The 14,774-nt window shown below is 52.2% G+C and overlaps 1 protein-coding gene across 6 annotated transcripts; it reads left to right on the top strand.

The window, feature by feature from the left end:
• The first annotated feature begins 4,181 nt into the window (after window positions 1-4,181).
• Window positions 4,182-13,438, top strand: LZTS3 (leucine zipper tumor suppressor family member 3). 6 transcript variants are annotated; one of them, XM_016142738.2, is made up of 5 exons: window positions 4,182-4,302; window positions 8,382-8,545; window positions 9,114-9,590; window positions 9,918-10,790; window positions 11,136-13,438. In XM_016142738.2, exons 3-5 carry the CDS (start codon window positions 9,132-9,134, stop codon window positions 11,832-11,834), a joined length of 2,031 nt encoding a protein of 676 aa, XP_015998224.1. In that variant the 5' UTR covers window positions 4,182-4,302; window positions 8,382-8,545; window positions 9,114-9,131; the 3' UTR covers window positions 11,835-13,438. The 6 variants fall into 6 exon arrangements, with proteins under 6 accessions (XP_015998224.1, XP_015997830.1, XP_015998301.1 ...); XM_016142344.2 differs by having other exon boundaries at window positions 8,382-8,608; XM_016142815.2 differs by lacking the exons at window positions 4,182-4,302; window positions 8,382-8,545 and adding an exon at window positions 4,324-8,352.
• The last annotated feature ends 1,336 nt before the right edge of the window (window positions 13,439-14,774 follow it).

The raw sequence follows: 14,774 nt of genomic DNA, 5'->3' as shown, positions 1-14,774 counted from the left end.
TGCATGTACATATACATTCTTTAAAAAATAATAGAAAAATGTCTGTGGCCATGCTACCTTGAACAAGCCTAATCTTAGAAGCTAAGCTGGTTCAAGCCTAGTTAGTACTTGGATGGGAGACCACCTAAGAAAACCAGGTGCTGTAGGCATAAAAAGAATAATAATAGAAAAGTTATAGTATGAATACATGATTCTGCTACTTGCTTTTTTCGCTTAATATAGCCAACTTTCTGTCTCAATACATAGACAGCCATGTCATTCTTTTAAATAGCTTTCTATTGTTACATTGCATGGGATGCATTGTGATTCATATAATCAATCTTCTATTAATAGATTGATGGATTTAGATTAAAAAAATTTTTGTTATTACAGTCAGTACATCAGTGACTGTCTTCATGCATCTCTCATATTACTTGTGATGGCATTTCTTCCCAGAAATGGAATTGCTGGGTCAGAGGACATACACATTTCAAATTTTTATATATTGCCCAGTTGTCCTCCAAAAAGTTAGAGCAATTTATACTCTCAAAAACACTAAGTGAGTTCCTGTTTCTCCATAGCCTCACCCACATGGGGTATCATCGGTCTTCTTAATTTTTGTCAGTTTGATAGACTGGCTTCTTATCTTTTATTTTCTCAGCTTTCTTAAGATGATAGATTCTTATTTTAATCTCCTCCCCTTTACTCCATTGATAAGGGAGGGATTTCTGCCATAAGCTTATGGGGATGGCCAGACACAATACCTGACACTGAACAGATAAGTTTGACAGTATTATTTACATATCCTCACAGGTTAGGGAATGAGGACACTAGGGTCACACGAGTGTTGGGGACCACAGTAAATAACCAGAGGCTGTGGGGGGCAGGCTTTTTAGAAATAAGAGGGTGAGGTGCCCCCTGGTTCCTGCAGGGATGCAATTCTGCTGGCTAGCAGGGAACTGAAACCTGCTACTCAGAGATAAGCAGGAGCTGCACCTGGTCCATTTGATAAGGATTGTTTGGCTAGGGCAACTTGGTTAGGCCATTTGAGGCCCTCCTGCTTTCACCAGATGTCAGGGTGGCACAAACTATTAAATCTAATTTCAGCCATTCCTAGTTAATTACAAGGGTTCTTTTACTGATTTTTTTAAATGATTTTTAGCCATCTACTATGATGATTGTTTTTTCTCATTTAACAAACTCATGGGCTATTTCATATACAATGATATTTAATTTTATTTCCTTGAGTTGTGTTTAGGAATTTTTTCCCTCCGAATTACGCTGTCTTTTTCGGGAATTGGTGTAAAGAAAATTGTAGCTTCATAAAATGAAATAGCATACTAACTTTTCTGGGCTCTTACTGATTTATAGAGTGAGGATTATCTATTCATAGAAAGTTTGAGAGAATTCTTCCATTAAACCATCTGAACCCAGAACCTTTTTTTGGACATATTTCTTGGATAATGTTTTCAACATCTTATTTTTAAATTTTACTTTCTGGAAAATGATTCACTTTGTCAAGATTTTCATATACATTAGAATAGAGTCATATGTGGTATTCTCTTATTTTCTTGTTCTTAAGATGCAAAACCACATTTTCTATGAAATAAGAACAGAGAACTATAAAGAGATCGAGATCAAGACAGGTGAGGTAGAAATTGGCTAAAATGAAAGGGAAAAAAGCAGAATTAAATATCTTATTGGAGAAAACAAAGAGTACCCTTGACTTTGAAGAAAATTAAATCTGTGATGGTGGAGAAAAACTTGAGATACTCCCCCCAAATGCAGAAGAAAGAACAGAGATTTAACTGACAATGTGATAATTTTAGGGGAGAAAAAAAACTCAAAATGCTTTGTTCACAGAATGGACAGGAACATATTAGAAGAAAACTTTTCTAAGATGAAAAGATCTTCAATTTCTGGAAAATTAATAGAAAAAGGCCCACAGAGACTTATATGGGCAAAATGTTTGACTTTTGAGGATGAAAAGTCCCAACAAGCACCAGGCAAATTGCTCACCTAAAACAGATCAGCCCAGATTTTCTACCATTTTTTTAAAGATATAATTGACATATTACAATTGACCCTTGAACAATGATGGGATTAGGGGTGCCAATTACCCACACAGTGGAAAATCTATATATAACTTTGACTCCCCCTAAACTTAACTACTAATAGCCTACTATTGACTAGAAGCCTCACCAATAACAAACGATTCATTAGCACATATTTTGTGTTATACATATATATATATATATATATACACACCATTTTTCTGGATTTCAAATGGCACCATGTATGGTTTGTATGTGTAAGTGTTAACAAATTTTAACTTTTTATAATAGATTTGTATATATTTTATAGTAGTAATGGATAAAATAGATTGCTTGTATTTTATGCATTCATGCATAAAAAGTCATACTTTTTTTCGTGAAATTTCTAGGCTATACAGTTCATCTGCAAGTTTTTTCAAATTGTCACAAATCTCAAAAAATTTTTCCAATGTTTATTGAAAAAAAAATCCACTTATAAGTGGACCTGCGCAGTTCAAACCCGTGTTGTTGAAGGGTCAACTATATTAGTTTCATGTGTACTTGCTACCATTTTAAAAGTCAAAAGAAAATGGGATAAGGACTAGAGAGTCTTTAAGGGAAAAGTTTGAGACTCAAGAATTCTACAGTTAAGCCATCACTTATGTGTCCTGTAGAATGAATTCTAACCCTGGACAAAGGCTTAAAAAAAACATAACATTGAGGAATTCTCCCAGAAATCACCGGTCAAGTGAGAGAAAGGTCTAAATGAGGAATAAAAAAACCAGAGCATAAAAAACTAGCAGTGAGATTGATACCAATTACACAAAGGGTTGACAAAAGCTAAAAACAATGATTGAAACGAGGATTTAGTGGTTTAAAAAAAGTGTAAACAAAAGTCGGGTCTACCATCCTGGATTAAGTGGACACATACAAGTAGGTGTGAAAGTAGCAGGCCAAGAGATGGAAAGGCGCATTAAATTTCTCATTACATGAGGAATATAAAAATGATGTTATTGACTAATTTGTGAAATATAAACTTTTTATTTGATACTTACAGGTAACCACCAGATGAATTAAAAACGCTTTCTGCCTTGCAAAACACTATGGAAGATAAATGAAAATACAGAAAAATTCAGAAAACAGGAAATAGCAAGAAATAAAAACTATAAAATAAGATGACAGAAAACCAAACAAATAGCTATAACAGCAGAGATACAATGGGTTAAATCTCAGCCAAAGTGAAGGCGCTGTGGTTTTTAGGGCAGGCCCTTTGTACCCCCAGGCTTTTGCTAATACTGAACCTCAGGCTTGGTTTGCGTCAAGGGTAAGGTCCCGGTTTCAGGTAGACCTCTTCAGTACTCCTGGGCTACCAGGGGCGGAATGAGCACTCTCCACAGAACGCGATACGCGCGTCCGAAGCTGAAGCTCCGGGTCAGGGCGGAAGTCCCCACCTCTCTCACCACCGGATGCAGCGTGCGGGACGGGGTCGGCCTCGCGTCAGGTGCGGGGCACAAGGTGAAAGCACTCAAACCCTGCTGGACTGTAATGTGTGTCATTTTCCTCGTCGCCTGCCTTTTCTCCGGACGGTGAACCTTCGCGAGCAGCAAGTTTCAAATAGGCTGTTTGCTGACGGGCGCAGTCACGACCCCTCGAAGTCTCCCACATGCCCGCTTGCGGTGTCCGCGCGGGGGCGGATCTTTTCTCCACCGTGTCAGATCCACCGGCGACGCCTTGCCCCGCCCCCACCTTGCAGACTTGCAAGATCTCACGGTGTCGGGTGGGAGGCCGCGTCGGAAGCTGGAGAGGAATAGGGCTCAGGGCTCGGCGTCGGGAGCTCCTTTCCTAAGCCAGAGGTGCTCCTCACTGTCGCCAAAGATGTGGGGTTCAAGGAAGGCGTGGTACCACTGGATTTGTTGGAGAGACTGGGGGCTGAGCCCAAGGGTCTTGGGGGCGTAACTGGTGACGAGGAAAGGAGCTTGAGGCAGACTCGCGGCGCCCTGGAGTTTTAAACAGAGGGGTCTCGAGCGCGGGCTAGGACGCAGCGACCAAAGGGTTAAGGCGCTACGCTCCGCCCCAGCCCGGGGATTGGTGGCCTAGGGGGGCGTGGCTGGAGGGCGGGCCCACGTTTGCCGCAGCCGAGGGTGGGCGGGGCTCGGGCGGGGAGCGGGAGGGGCGCGTAGCGGAGCCGGGCCCGCGCCGCGCGCCCCGCCGGGCGGGCTTCGGGCTGCGCCAGCGAGCCGGGCGGGTGGCGTCGGAGCCGAAGACCCCGCACCGGACCCTGAGGCAGCGAGTAAGTGAGACAGGCCCACTACGGCGTTTCTCTCGGCTCCGACCTGTCGCGGTGCCCATTGCACCGCGAGGCTCGTCGGGCCGGACCTGGAGCTGGGGAGGGGGCGCGTCCCGCTGCTAGGGTCCCGGGGGGGGAGGGGAGTGGAGATGAGACCGATGATGTCATGGATGCTTCTCCGGGCCCGGGGGGAGGTGGCGGCCGGAGGGGGTGCGGCCCGGATTATGTCACCTCTTCCCTCTGCGCCCCGCCCCCCGGGGCCACACGCGTTGATGGGGAGCACCGTGAGGTGCGGGCGGGATTTCCCGCACCGCCAAGACCCCCAGGCACCTTCTCAGGATGGCCTGTGGCCGGGGTCTCCATCTGCGGCGCTGCGGGCCGTGGGCTGCTAGTGAATGGCGAACACCCCCCCCCCACGCCCGTGCAGAGGCTCGTGTGTGCCCGCGTGTGTGTGCTGGGGGCGGGAGGGGGGGCCGCTGTCAGCCCCCTCAGTCCTGAAACATGGGCTTCATCAGAGCCAGGATCTAGGGGATGGGCCCCTTCCCGTTGTCGCCAAGGGAAGACGGATCTCCCCTCACACATCCCAACCAAGAAGTTCTGGAAACCTCTGCACCCCCAAAAGACCTACAGTGCCCCCGATCCCTCGTCTCCCTTAGTTCTTCCTCTCAGAAGCCCTTTCTGATTTTCCTTTCCAGATTCACTGCCTCTTTGCATTGCATATACTTAGCAGTCCCACATGCATCCTCTCTGCATCTATCTCCTCAGTGCCAGGGCACAGAGACCCCCAAGACTTTGCCATCTGTGCACCCTGGGGCACACACAGGCCAGCCCCAGGGAAGCCTTAGAGTGAAATCTCCCTGGATTAGCCTGAGCCAAGTGCTCCAGGGCCCCTCCCCACATGTGCAATCAGGGATACTGTCTTGGGAGGCAGCATTTGGATTGGGCCTTGAAGGATGCAGGATGGGCACAGGATCGGAGAAGAGATTGTGGAATGGAGAGGGGCTCAGGTCAGGGAAAACAGAATGAGTAACAGAAGAGGCCTTGGGGGCCTGACTGCAAGCTCTGCTCTGGTTCTTGGGACAAAAAGGAATGCCAGGCATTTTACCCATAATACACTTACTTCTTAAGATTCCTGTAAGGTAGATGTGAGAACTAGAGATGAAATAACCTGCACGCAATTCCATCAGTGAGCTGGGATTTACACTTGGAGCTGATGCCTCCAGAACTATCTAGTCTACTGTGCCTGGCGCCACTCATGGAAGAATTTGGACAGAGCAGGGACAAGATCGACTTTGCCCTTTAGAAAAAGTCCCCTGGCAGCTGCACAGAGGAGGGAGTGCAGGGGAAGAAAGGCCAGTGAGGAGCCCCCAGCAAGTGTGCTGGCAGGAGGGGCTGCTGAGATCTTTAGGGGGTGAAGACCTCTGAGACCCCAAGAAGAGGGTGGAGTGTTCCTAGCTTTGAGAGCTACAAAAGTAGGAAGCTGGGTGGTCACTGTGGGTTGGAAAGACCTGCCCATGTAACTGCAGGTAGAGTCCATTTGGCTCCTTCGTGACTACTAATACTGTGTGTAATGTCCCAGGCACTGAGAGTTGGTGGGACAGAGATAGAGGCAGAGTCAGGCAACAGGGTGTTATCCCAGGTTGTTGATCTAATGCCATGAGGCCACCTTTGCAGACCACACTAAGCTACCTGGGTCAATTTCTGCCTACCAGGAAAACATGTCCCTCCTTCCCCTGCCAGCTCCCTGATGGGGTTTTGAGGAAACAAGCTTGGAAGAGGCAAAAGACAGGGAACGCTTGCATGGAGTTGACCATGACAAATTAGAATTTTGACAAGAAGCTCTTTGGGGAGTGAGGCTTGAGGGAGAACTGCTGTGGGTTGGCAGTCAAGGATTCCCTAGGTAGTGCCTGGGTATAAGAGGCTCAGGAAACAGTCCTGGGACCTCATTTCCATCCAGGACTCTGGGTATCTGAATCTGGCTGGGGACTGCATACACTCCAGGGAAACAGTAGGGCAGAGTGGCATATGAATGAATAGCCTCAACCTATGGTCAGATTCTTCTTTCCTGGATCTCAGAGAAGGTAGTACTACATGTTTGTACTGCACCTTACAGTTTACAAACCACCTTCCCAAGCATTATTATCCCATCAGTCTCATGATCAATAGGATAACTTTTGAGGTTTGCTCCTGCACAGACCCAGACCTCTGGTGCAGCCCTCTTGCCTAGATTTCTGATCTTACTGTTGGTGGCTTCCTTCAGCATATCAACACACTCAGGTTTCTATCATGTTTAATTTAAAAATTAGAAAAAGCCCTTGAATCTCAAACCACTTAACTGACTACCTTCTCTGGCTTTCTTTTAGTGGGGAATCTCCCATCTTTCCCTCCAGACCCCTCTACTCCTGTAGTCTGGCTTTACCTTGTACTACCTTTCTGAAACCATTCTTTCATAGACCCCAGTGATGTTTCTACCTGTCAAATCCAGGGCACACTCTCCAATGTCAATTTACCTGGCCCCTTTTTAACACCAGAGCTGCCACCACATTCTTGAAGTGCCCCCATCTCCTGGCCTTCTTCCTGCTCCCACACTTCCTCCCAAGCTTCTGGGGCTCTGCCCACACTACCCTTTCTCCCATCCCCTGAACCCCATCTGTGTGAAGTTTTGTCAGTTCCTCTTCCTATACTCTGCCCAGGTCTTTCCACCGATTTCAAGCCCAGGCCACACTCAGCCTCCATCCTCCCAGTCCTCTGCTGCTTCCTATACTGCACCAAGGGTGGTGAGAGAAGGGGGCTATGATTAGGGTGGGAGGGTGATTTCTGAGTTGAGGAGTAGCGGTGGGTTGGAGTATGCTGGAAGCGAAGGCATAGCAGGGACTAGGGTGATGCGTGAGAGTCCCCTATAGCACCAAAGTAAGGAGGCCCTTTCTCTCTTAGGATCTACTCTTGCTGATCCTGCACTTAAATTGTGCCCTAGGATACAGATTAGCCAAAGGAAGGAAGGTGGTAAAATGCTACTTTCCACACCTAGGGGCAGACTCTGAGAAAATGGAATTTCACAAAGACAGTGTGGATTGGCTTGGCAGTGAACTTTCCAACCACCTAAGGCTATAGTTCCAAGTCTGGTGGCCAGACGACTTCTGAAGGGCAAAAGTTTTGTCAGGCTTCTCTTGTCTGTGGCCTAATAGGACAGACACATTAGAAGTGGGCATCAGGGTAGAAGATAGTCTGAAGAGTGCTCAAGGGGTGGTGGTGTGCCACCTGGACCCCTTCACCTTGGCAGAGGAGGGCTTTCTGCCTAACTTCTGATGGAAGCAGGAGGTAAGGGCCTAACGGGGGTCTGAAGGGAGCCCTCGCCATCTCTGGCACATGTATTTGAGCGACCACACCTGTGGCAGGAACTGCCTGCTGTCCTTGCTGGGCTGGATTATTCGGATCACTGGGGCAGGTGTTCCCAGGTGCGTACTTAAGACAAAGGAACCAGGAAGCGGGGCCTCCTGAGCACAGGTAACCCGAGGCCCTTTTGGCCCTGCACCTGTGGACTGGCCTTGAAGGGTGGGGGCGCATGCACACAGAGGGGCGCAGGGGACTTCACGGTGCCCTGAGCAGGGTCAAGGTCCACAGGGAGTGGGGTAGGGGAGTAATCCAGGAAGTCTTCCCGGAGGCAGCGAATTTTTAGCGAGGTTCCGCGGAATCCTCCAGGGCGCCGTTGGGTACGAAGGCCCCGCCCCTCCCCTCCCACTTGTGAGAAAGGCCCTGAAGGAAGCAAGACCAGCAAGGGCAGCTGGTGGCATTGCGTCCTTCACCCCAGCTTTGACTAGCTTTGGGGCCTCCGCCGAGGTACTGGACACGCAGAGAGGTTCCTCCGTGCCAGGCCCCCATGCTGCCGACTTAAGACGACCTTCGGGAGGCCTCTCTGGTCATGCACTGCAGCCGCGGGGGGGTGGGGCGTCCAATGGTGGCCCAGAGGGGCGCTGCCTGCCTCCTCCCGCAAAGACTCCGGTCTCCTCGCGCGCCAGCCGCCTGGGGGCGCCCAGCACGTGGCATCCCCACGAGGTACGTCCTTCATTCCTCCCATTTCACAGAGGAGAAAACTGCAGTTCGGGATGGCTCAGTCGGCCCGTCCAAAATCGCACAGCTGGTTCTGGCCGAGCCCCGACTTCGAGAGTGAGGCACATGGCCCCTGCAGACCGGGCCTCGGAGGGTCCCAGGCTTGAGGACCCGTCGGCCCCCCCACCCCCTTGGAAAGGCAAGGAGAGGAGCCTGCGCTGGTAGTGAGCCTCCACTTCTGCCCTTGACTGCAACACTCTAGGTTAGGGCGCCGGGAAGGACCCCAACCACAAGTTTTGGATAGGGGTGGGTTTCTCTCCTTTAACTTGTGAGGTTCCCTTTTGGATTCAGGTACTGCTGTCCCTTCCAACCCTATCTCCCTGCCCATGAGGTTAGAATGTGAGGACCCAGGTCCGGGGAAAAAGAACTCTCAAGTTCTATGGGTTGCAGTAGATAACTGAGGGGGCCACTGAGTATGGGAAGCTCGTAGGAGGAGGTGGGGTTGAGGAGTGGAATACCAAGCTGAGCAGTTGGGAAGGTATGTGTATGGTGTCCTGGGTTAGGTGGGCAACAGGCAGCCCCATTACAAAGCAGTCATTCTTACCCCAACCCCATTCTTTCACCTTAGGTGTCTGGGAACTCTTACACCCCTTGTAGGGAAGGAGACACTGAGGGGTGGCGTGAGGGTGGTGCTGGGGCTGACTTGGCTTGGGTAGTGGGTGTGGGGGTGGGACTGACCTATCTTGCCTTCCCACCTGTGCCCACAGTGCCCTTCTGGCTTAGTCATGGCGAAGCTGGAGACCTTGCCTGTGCGCGCTGACCCAGGGCGGGATCCCCTCCTGGCCTTTGCCCCGCGGCCCTCTGAGCTTGGACCCCCAGACCCTCGCCTGGCCATGGGCAGTGTGGGCAGTGGGGTGGCCCATGCCCAAGAGTTTGCCATGAAGAGCGTGGGCACCCGTACAGGGGGTGGGGGCAGCCAGGGCAGTTTCCCTGGTCCCCGTGGCAGTGGGGCCAGCAGGGAGAGGCCAGGCCGCTACCCCTCAGAGGACAAGGCTCTCGCCAACTCCCTCTACCTCAATGGCGAGCTGCGAGGCAGTGACCACACAGATGTCTGCGGAAATGTGGTGGGCAGCAGTGGTGGCAGCAGCAGCAGCAGTGGCGGCAGCAGTGACAAGGCCCCACCACAGTATCGTGAGCCCAGCCACCCACCTAAGCTCCTGGCCACCTCTGGCAAGCTAGACCAGGTTAGTCCCCAGGGCCTTTTTCTGGGAATGGGAGGCATCCCTAGAACTCTTTCTTGCAGTTTGAGTGATAGGTACCAGGAGGGAGGCTCAGCTGGGGAACAGTGGAGTGGGGCCTCGGAGGCCAAGTTCAGCTTGTGGGATCAGGTCAAAGCCTTGGCTTGGGTTGGGGGGGGGGGGTGCCATAAGGTAGAAATCCAGCCCTGAGCAACTCCAGGGATGGAGATCAATGGGAATGGAAGGTGGGACTGAACAGGTCTTGGCCAAGGAAAGAGGCTGGGGTTAAGGCCCCATCCTGATGCCTGCTTCCCCTTCCTTGCTTTTATGCAGTGCTCAGAGCCACTAGTTCGGCCTTCCGCCTTCAAGCCCGTTGTACCCAAGAACTTCCACTCCATGCAGAACTTGTGTCCCCCACAGACCAATGAGACCCCTGAGGGACGACAGGGCCCTGGTGGCCTCAAGGGCGGACTGGACAAGTCTCGGACCATGACCCCAGCGGGCGGGGGTGGGGGCGGCCTCTCAGATTCAGGCCGGAACTCGCTCACAAGCCTGCCCACGTACAGCTCCAGCTATAGCCAACACCTGGCACCCCTCAGTGCCTCCACGAGCCACATCAACCGCATTGGCACTGCCAGCTATGGTAGTAGCAGTGGCAGCGGCGGCAGCAGTGGTGGTGGTGGGTTGGGCTACCAGGATCTGGCGACCTCCGACAGTGGGCGGGCCTCCTCCAAGAGCGGGTCATCCTCATCCATGGGGAGGCCTGGCCACCTTGGATCAGGAGAGGGCGGAGGTGGAGGCCTGCCATTTGCGGCCTGTTCACCACCTTCGCCTAGTGCTCTGATCCAGGAACTAGAGGAGCGCCTATGGGAGAAGGAGCAGGAGGTGGCAGCTCTGCGGCGTAGCCTGGAGCAGAGTGAGGCAGCAGTAGCCCAGGTGCTGGAGGAGCGGCAGAAGGCGTGGGAGCGTGAGCTGGCAGAGCTGCGGCAGGGCTGCAGCGGGAAGCTGCAGCAGGTGGCTCGCCGCGCCCAGCGTGCACAGCAGGGCCTACAGCTACAGGTGCTGCGGCTGCAGCAAGACAAGAAGCAGCTGCAGGAGGAGGCAGCCCGGCTGATGCGACAGCGGGAAGAGCTTGAGGACAAAGTGGCCGCCTGCCAGAAGGAGCAGGCCGACTTCCTACCCCGGATGGAGGAAACTAAGTGGGAGGTGCGGGTTGGGGGCTTAGGCCTTCTCCCTCTACATCCCCTTCCTTCTGTCCACTGGAGAAACCCAGAACAGTGGCCATCACAAGGGATGAGAAAGGAATGGGGCAGGGGGTGGGGGGTGGCAAAATCGATTAGGAATGTCTGTGAGGGCAAGAGGTGTCCCTGGGCTGGATAAGATTGGCATGTCTGTCCTGAGTCTGAAGGGACCCTGTGTGTCTCTTCTGCCCAGTCTGATGCTTTGGGGAGCCCTGGCGAAGCTTGGTACCTCTGGGGCTGGATAGGGGAATGGGATGGGGTGAGCAGAGCTGTATCCTCACCCTGGCTTCTCCCACCCGACCCTGCCCAGGTGTGCCAGAAGGCCGGGGAGATTTCCCTCCTGAAGCAGCAGCTGAAGGATTCACAGGCCGATGTGTCCCAGAAGTTGAGTGAGATTGTAGGGCTGCGCTCCCAGCTGCGGGAGGGCCGGGCCTCACTGCGGGAGAAGGAGGAGCAGCTGCTCAGCCTGAGGGACTCCTTCAGCAGCAAGCAGGCCAGCCTGGAGCTGGCTGAGGGAGAGCTGCCCACCACCTGCCTCAAGCCAGCTCTGACTCCCGTGGACCCAGCCGAGCCGCAGGATGCACTGGCCACTTGCGAGAGTGATGAGGCCAAGATGCGCAGGCAGGCCGGGGTGGCCGCCGCTGCCTCCTTGGTCTCCTTGGAAGGGGAGGTGGAGGCTGGTGGGGAGAATGGGACACGGGCCCTGCGGAGGGAGGTGGGGCGACTGCAGGCCGAGCTGGCAGCTGAGCGCAGAGCCCGGGAGCGCCAGGGAGCCAGCTTTGCTGAGGAGCGCCGTGTATGGCTGGAGGAGAAGGAGAAGGTCATCGAGTACCAGAAGCAGCTGCAGCTGAGCTATGTAGAGATGTACCAGCGCAATCAGCAGCTGGAGCGCAGGCTGCGGGAGCGCGGGTCCGCGGGGGGTGCCAGCACACCCACCCCCCAACATGGCGAGGAGAAGAAAGCCTGGACCCCCTCCCGCCTTGAGCGCATTGAGTCCACAGAAATCTGATCCCTGACCTGAGATTGTGGTCTTTTGACAGATACCCTGTCAAAGGCCAGAGTCTCCAGTATCCCCTCCCACCATCTCTCTTCCCCATGCCAGTTTCCTCATATCCCCAGACCAAAGAGGTTCTCAAAGCAGCTGTGGCCAGATCAGATCCCTCCCCTCCTTGTACTGAGTGCCCTCCCAGCTCCACCATTGCCCCCCTGGGCAGCCCACTTGGACCCTCCTCTTGAGGAGGTAATGGGGAGGGCAGAGCGAGTGGGGATGAAGGGTTCAGGCTCCCTTTGTTGACACACCCTTGTTGGAGATGGAGGTGGCAGGCCTTCAGCACCATGAGGTGCCTCAGACCCTTGATGGGTCTGGGCTGCTACTGTTGGCTACCCTGTGTCCAGCGATGCTCTCTGTGCTTACCTTCTAGGCCATGTAGCCTGAGGGGGCTTGCATGGGATCTGCTGAAACTGACAGACCTTGGGCTCCTGGCCTCTCTCCTTCCTGCACTATTCTCCCTCCCTGGGCAGATTGGCAGGACAAGTAGAAGCAGATGGCCTGCCTGTGGTTGAGAGGGCTACCTGCCCAGCCCCTCCCCCCCAAGGTCTTTTCGGCCCAGGCCTCAGAGCTTGGCTTGGTCTTAAATGTGTGTCCATAGGTATGTGTCGGGGGATAGAAGGGCTGAGGCTGGAGGCTCAGTGCCCAGGGAAGATCTGCCTTCCTGTTCCTGGGAAGGATCACCTGGAGGCTTCCTAGCTCTACCCAACCCCCCTTCTGGCCAGGAGCCAAGGGCAAACAGCCCCATCTGCTTGGCTAACCCCATACCCGAGGCCACTGTCTGGCTCAAACTACAGCTATTATGTGCTACCTGCCTCTCAGGCACTCCCCTCACCCAGCCTGAGGTCATGAGTGTCTATGATGTCTTCCTGTGTCTTCCCCATTCCATTCCCCAGCTTCATGCTTTCATGGTCAGAACATCATTGTCCCAGGCCACCTCCTCCCCCAAACCTCACCTTTTCTTCCAGTAGAAAATTCTGCTTGAATTTTGGTGCACTACCCACTTCCAAGCTCCAGTGGGCCCAAGCCTAAGCCTGAGGCTCTTGTTTTGGGGAGCGGGTGTGGTGGTGATTGTGATTGTCCTTGAGGAATAGGCTGACCTGAGAGGAATGTTGACCCTTGGGTTCCCAGGGCCCTGAGGTAGCCCAGTGTTTGTCCAGGGTAGGCCTGGCATGGCCATCAATGGGAGTTGGGACAGCAATGTGACTTCCTCCTTTCTGGGCCCTCTCAGAGTCCATCTTCCCAAGATAGGAAGGGAAAGACAAATTTCTAATTCACCAGCAATAAAAATTAGAGGAGGCTTGGGCCCTTAGTCCTGATATTTCTGTTTTCACTCTCCCTTCTATCCCCAAGACTGGGTTTGGGGGAAGGGCGGAGGGAGCTAGCAACTACTGTGAGCAAGCCCCCAACCCCTGACCAGCCTCCTCCCATGACTGGTGACTGTTGAACAAGCTGTGCATCCTCCACAAAAACAGGAGTGCCCGTCTTTGTGGCCTCTATCCCTTTGCACAGCCCCTTCCTGTGGCCCTCACCAGATTGCTGAACTGGTTTGGGGGCCATCCTGGTAATCACTGCCCATTCCACTGACCCCTCACTTCACCTGCCCTAGCACCTGGGCTGGGCCAGAGGGGCAGGGGGAAGAGAAGGCATTAGTAGGGAAAAGAAAGAAAAATATGAACAGACTCAGCTTTGGGACTTCCAACCACAAAATAAATTATATATAAATATATATAAATATATATCTCTACCATATGTGATAGAAAAATTTCATTTTCTTTTCCCAAAGAAATAAAATGGAGAATGGCTCCTGAGTGGCATTTTTTGGCCTGTTTGTGTCTTTGCAGATGTGGGAGGCCTGGGTGTGGAGGGCAAAGCCAAAGTAAACAGATTTCCCAGAGGTGCCTTCAGACAAGGTGCTCACTGGGCCGTACCAAGAGGTTGGCTCAAAGCCCAAGCTTCTCCATGTTAAGAGGAGTTGTGGTTCCACATTTCTGCCCAATGAGCCTTTCTCTTCAGTTCAGACTGTTGCCAAAAGGGTTTCAAGCTGGTTCCAGCTCAGAATCTGGACACCAGGCTACTAGACAGAAGGCAGGTGATGCAGGACAGCTAGAAGAAGCCTGCAGGGGCCTGAGCCACCTTGCAGTGATGGGCTGATGTAGGAGGGTAGAATACATAGATGTGAAGATGGAACCAGTTTGTGCTGCAAGCAGGGACAGCGGGTAAGTGCTGTCCTTTATGGTAATTTCTTCTGTCCTCACAAAGCCCGCCAATCAAGAACACATTTCACTACAAGTAACAACCTGATTTACAGGACCTTAAAAAGTAGTTTATTTTTTCTCATCTGACAAGTCAGGTCATAGGCATCCTAAGTGTCATAGGTTCATCAAGGACCTAGACTGTTCATCCTCCTACTTTCCCATTCTTAACATGTTGTTCCCACCATGCCACAAGGTGGCTGCCACAGCTCCATGAAGTCATTGAGGCAACTCCATTTTATTATGACAGTAAAAGCTTTTCCCCAGAACCCTCCCAGCACATTTCTTTTTAAATTTTGTTGACTATAACTGAGCCACATGCTCTTCCCACTTCAAGGAAGGCTGGGACATTGAGTATTTGGCAAAGAAGAACAGGATTGTCATGGTTGCCTAGGAGCAATGTGTTTCATCCCCTGGGGATGGGCTCTCTGTTCTCTGGGTTCTGCTGGCAAAGACAGAGTCATAATCAGCAACTAATAGTGTTTGCCCTGGTCTAGCCTGAGTGAGAGGATCCTTCCTGAGCAGTGGTTGTCAGTGGCTTAGGGCCCCAAATGTTCACACCCAGGCAAACAGTGCCCTCCACAGAGGTCAGGAGTTGGGATACCAGGCTTGCCCCTCTTTGCAGTGACATGTCCTCCCTACACTG

The sequence above is a fragment of the Rousettus aegyptiacus genome, unplaced genomic scaffold (genome assembly GCF_014176215.1).
Source record: "Rousettus aegyptiacus isolate mRouAeg1 unplaced genomic scaffold, mRouAeg1.p scaffold_m13_p_12, whole genome shotgun sequence".
Taxonomy (NCBI): Eukaryota; Metazoa; Chordata; class Mammalia; order Chiroptera; family Pteropodidae; genus Rousettus; species Rousettus aegyptiacus.
Note: the sequence above shows the minus strand (reverse complement) of the source record. Positions and strands in the feature narration are given on the sequence as shown.

What these genes read in the sequence shown, in the direction of transcription:
- LZTS3 (XM_016142738.2), top strand. Translation starts at nt 9,132, where the DNA reads ATGGCGAAGCTGGAGACCTTGCCTGTGCGCGCTGACCCAGGGCGGGAT. An exon ending in CCTCTGGCAAGCTAGACCAG is followed by an intron (nt 9,591 to 9,917) that starts GTTAGTCCCCAG and finishes GCTTTTATGCAG; the next exon opens with TGCTCAGAGCCACTAGTTCG. An exon ending in TGGAGGAAACTAAGTGGGAG is followed by an intron (nt 10,791 to 11,135) that starts GTGCGGGTTGGG and finishes GACCCTGCCCAG; the next exon opens with GTGTGCCAGAAGGCCGGGGA.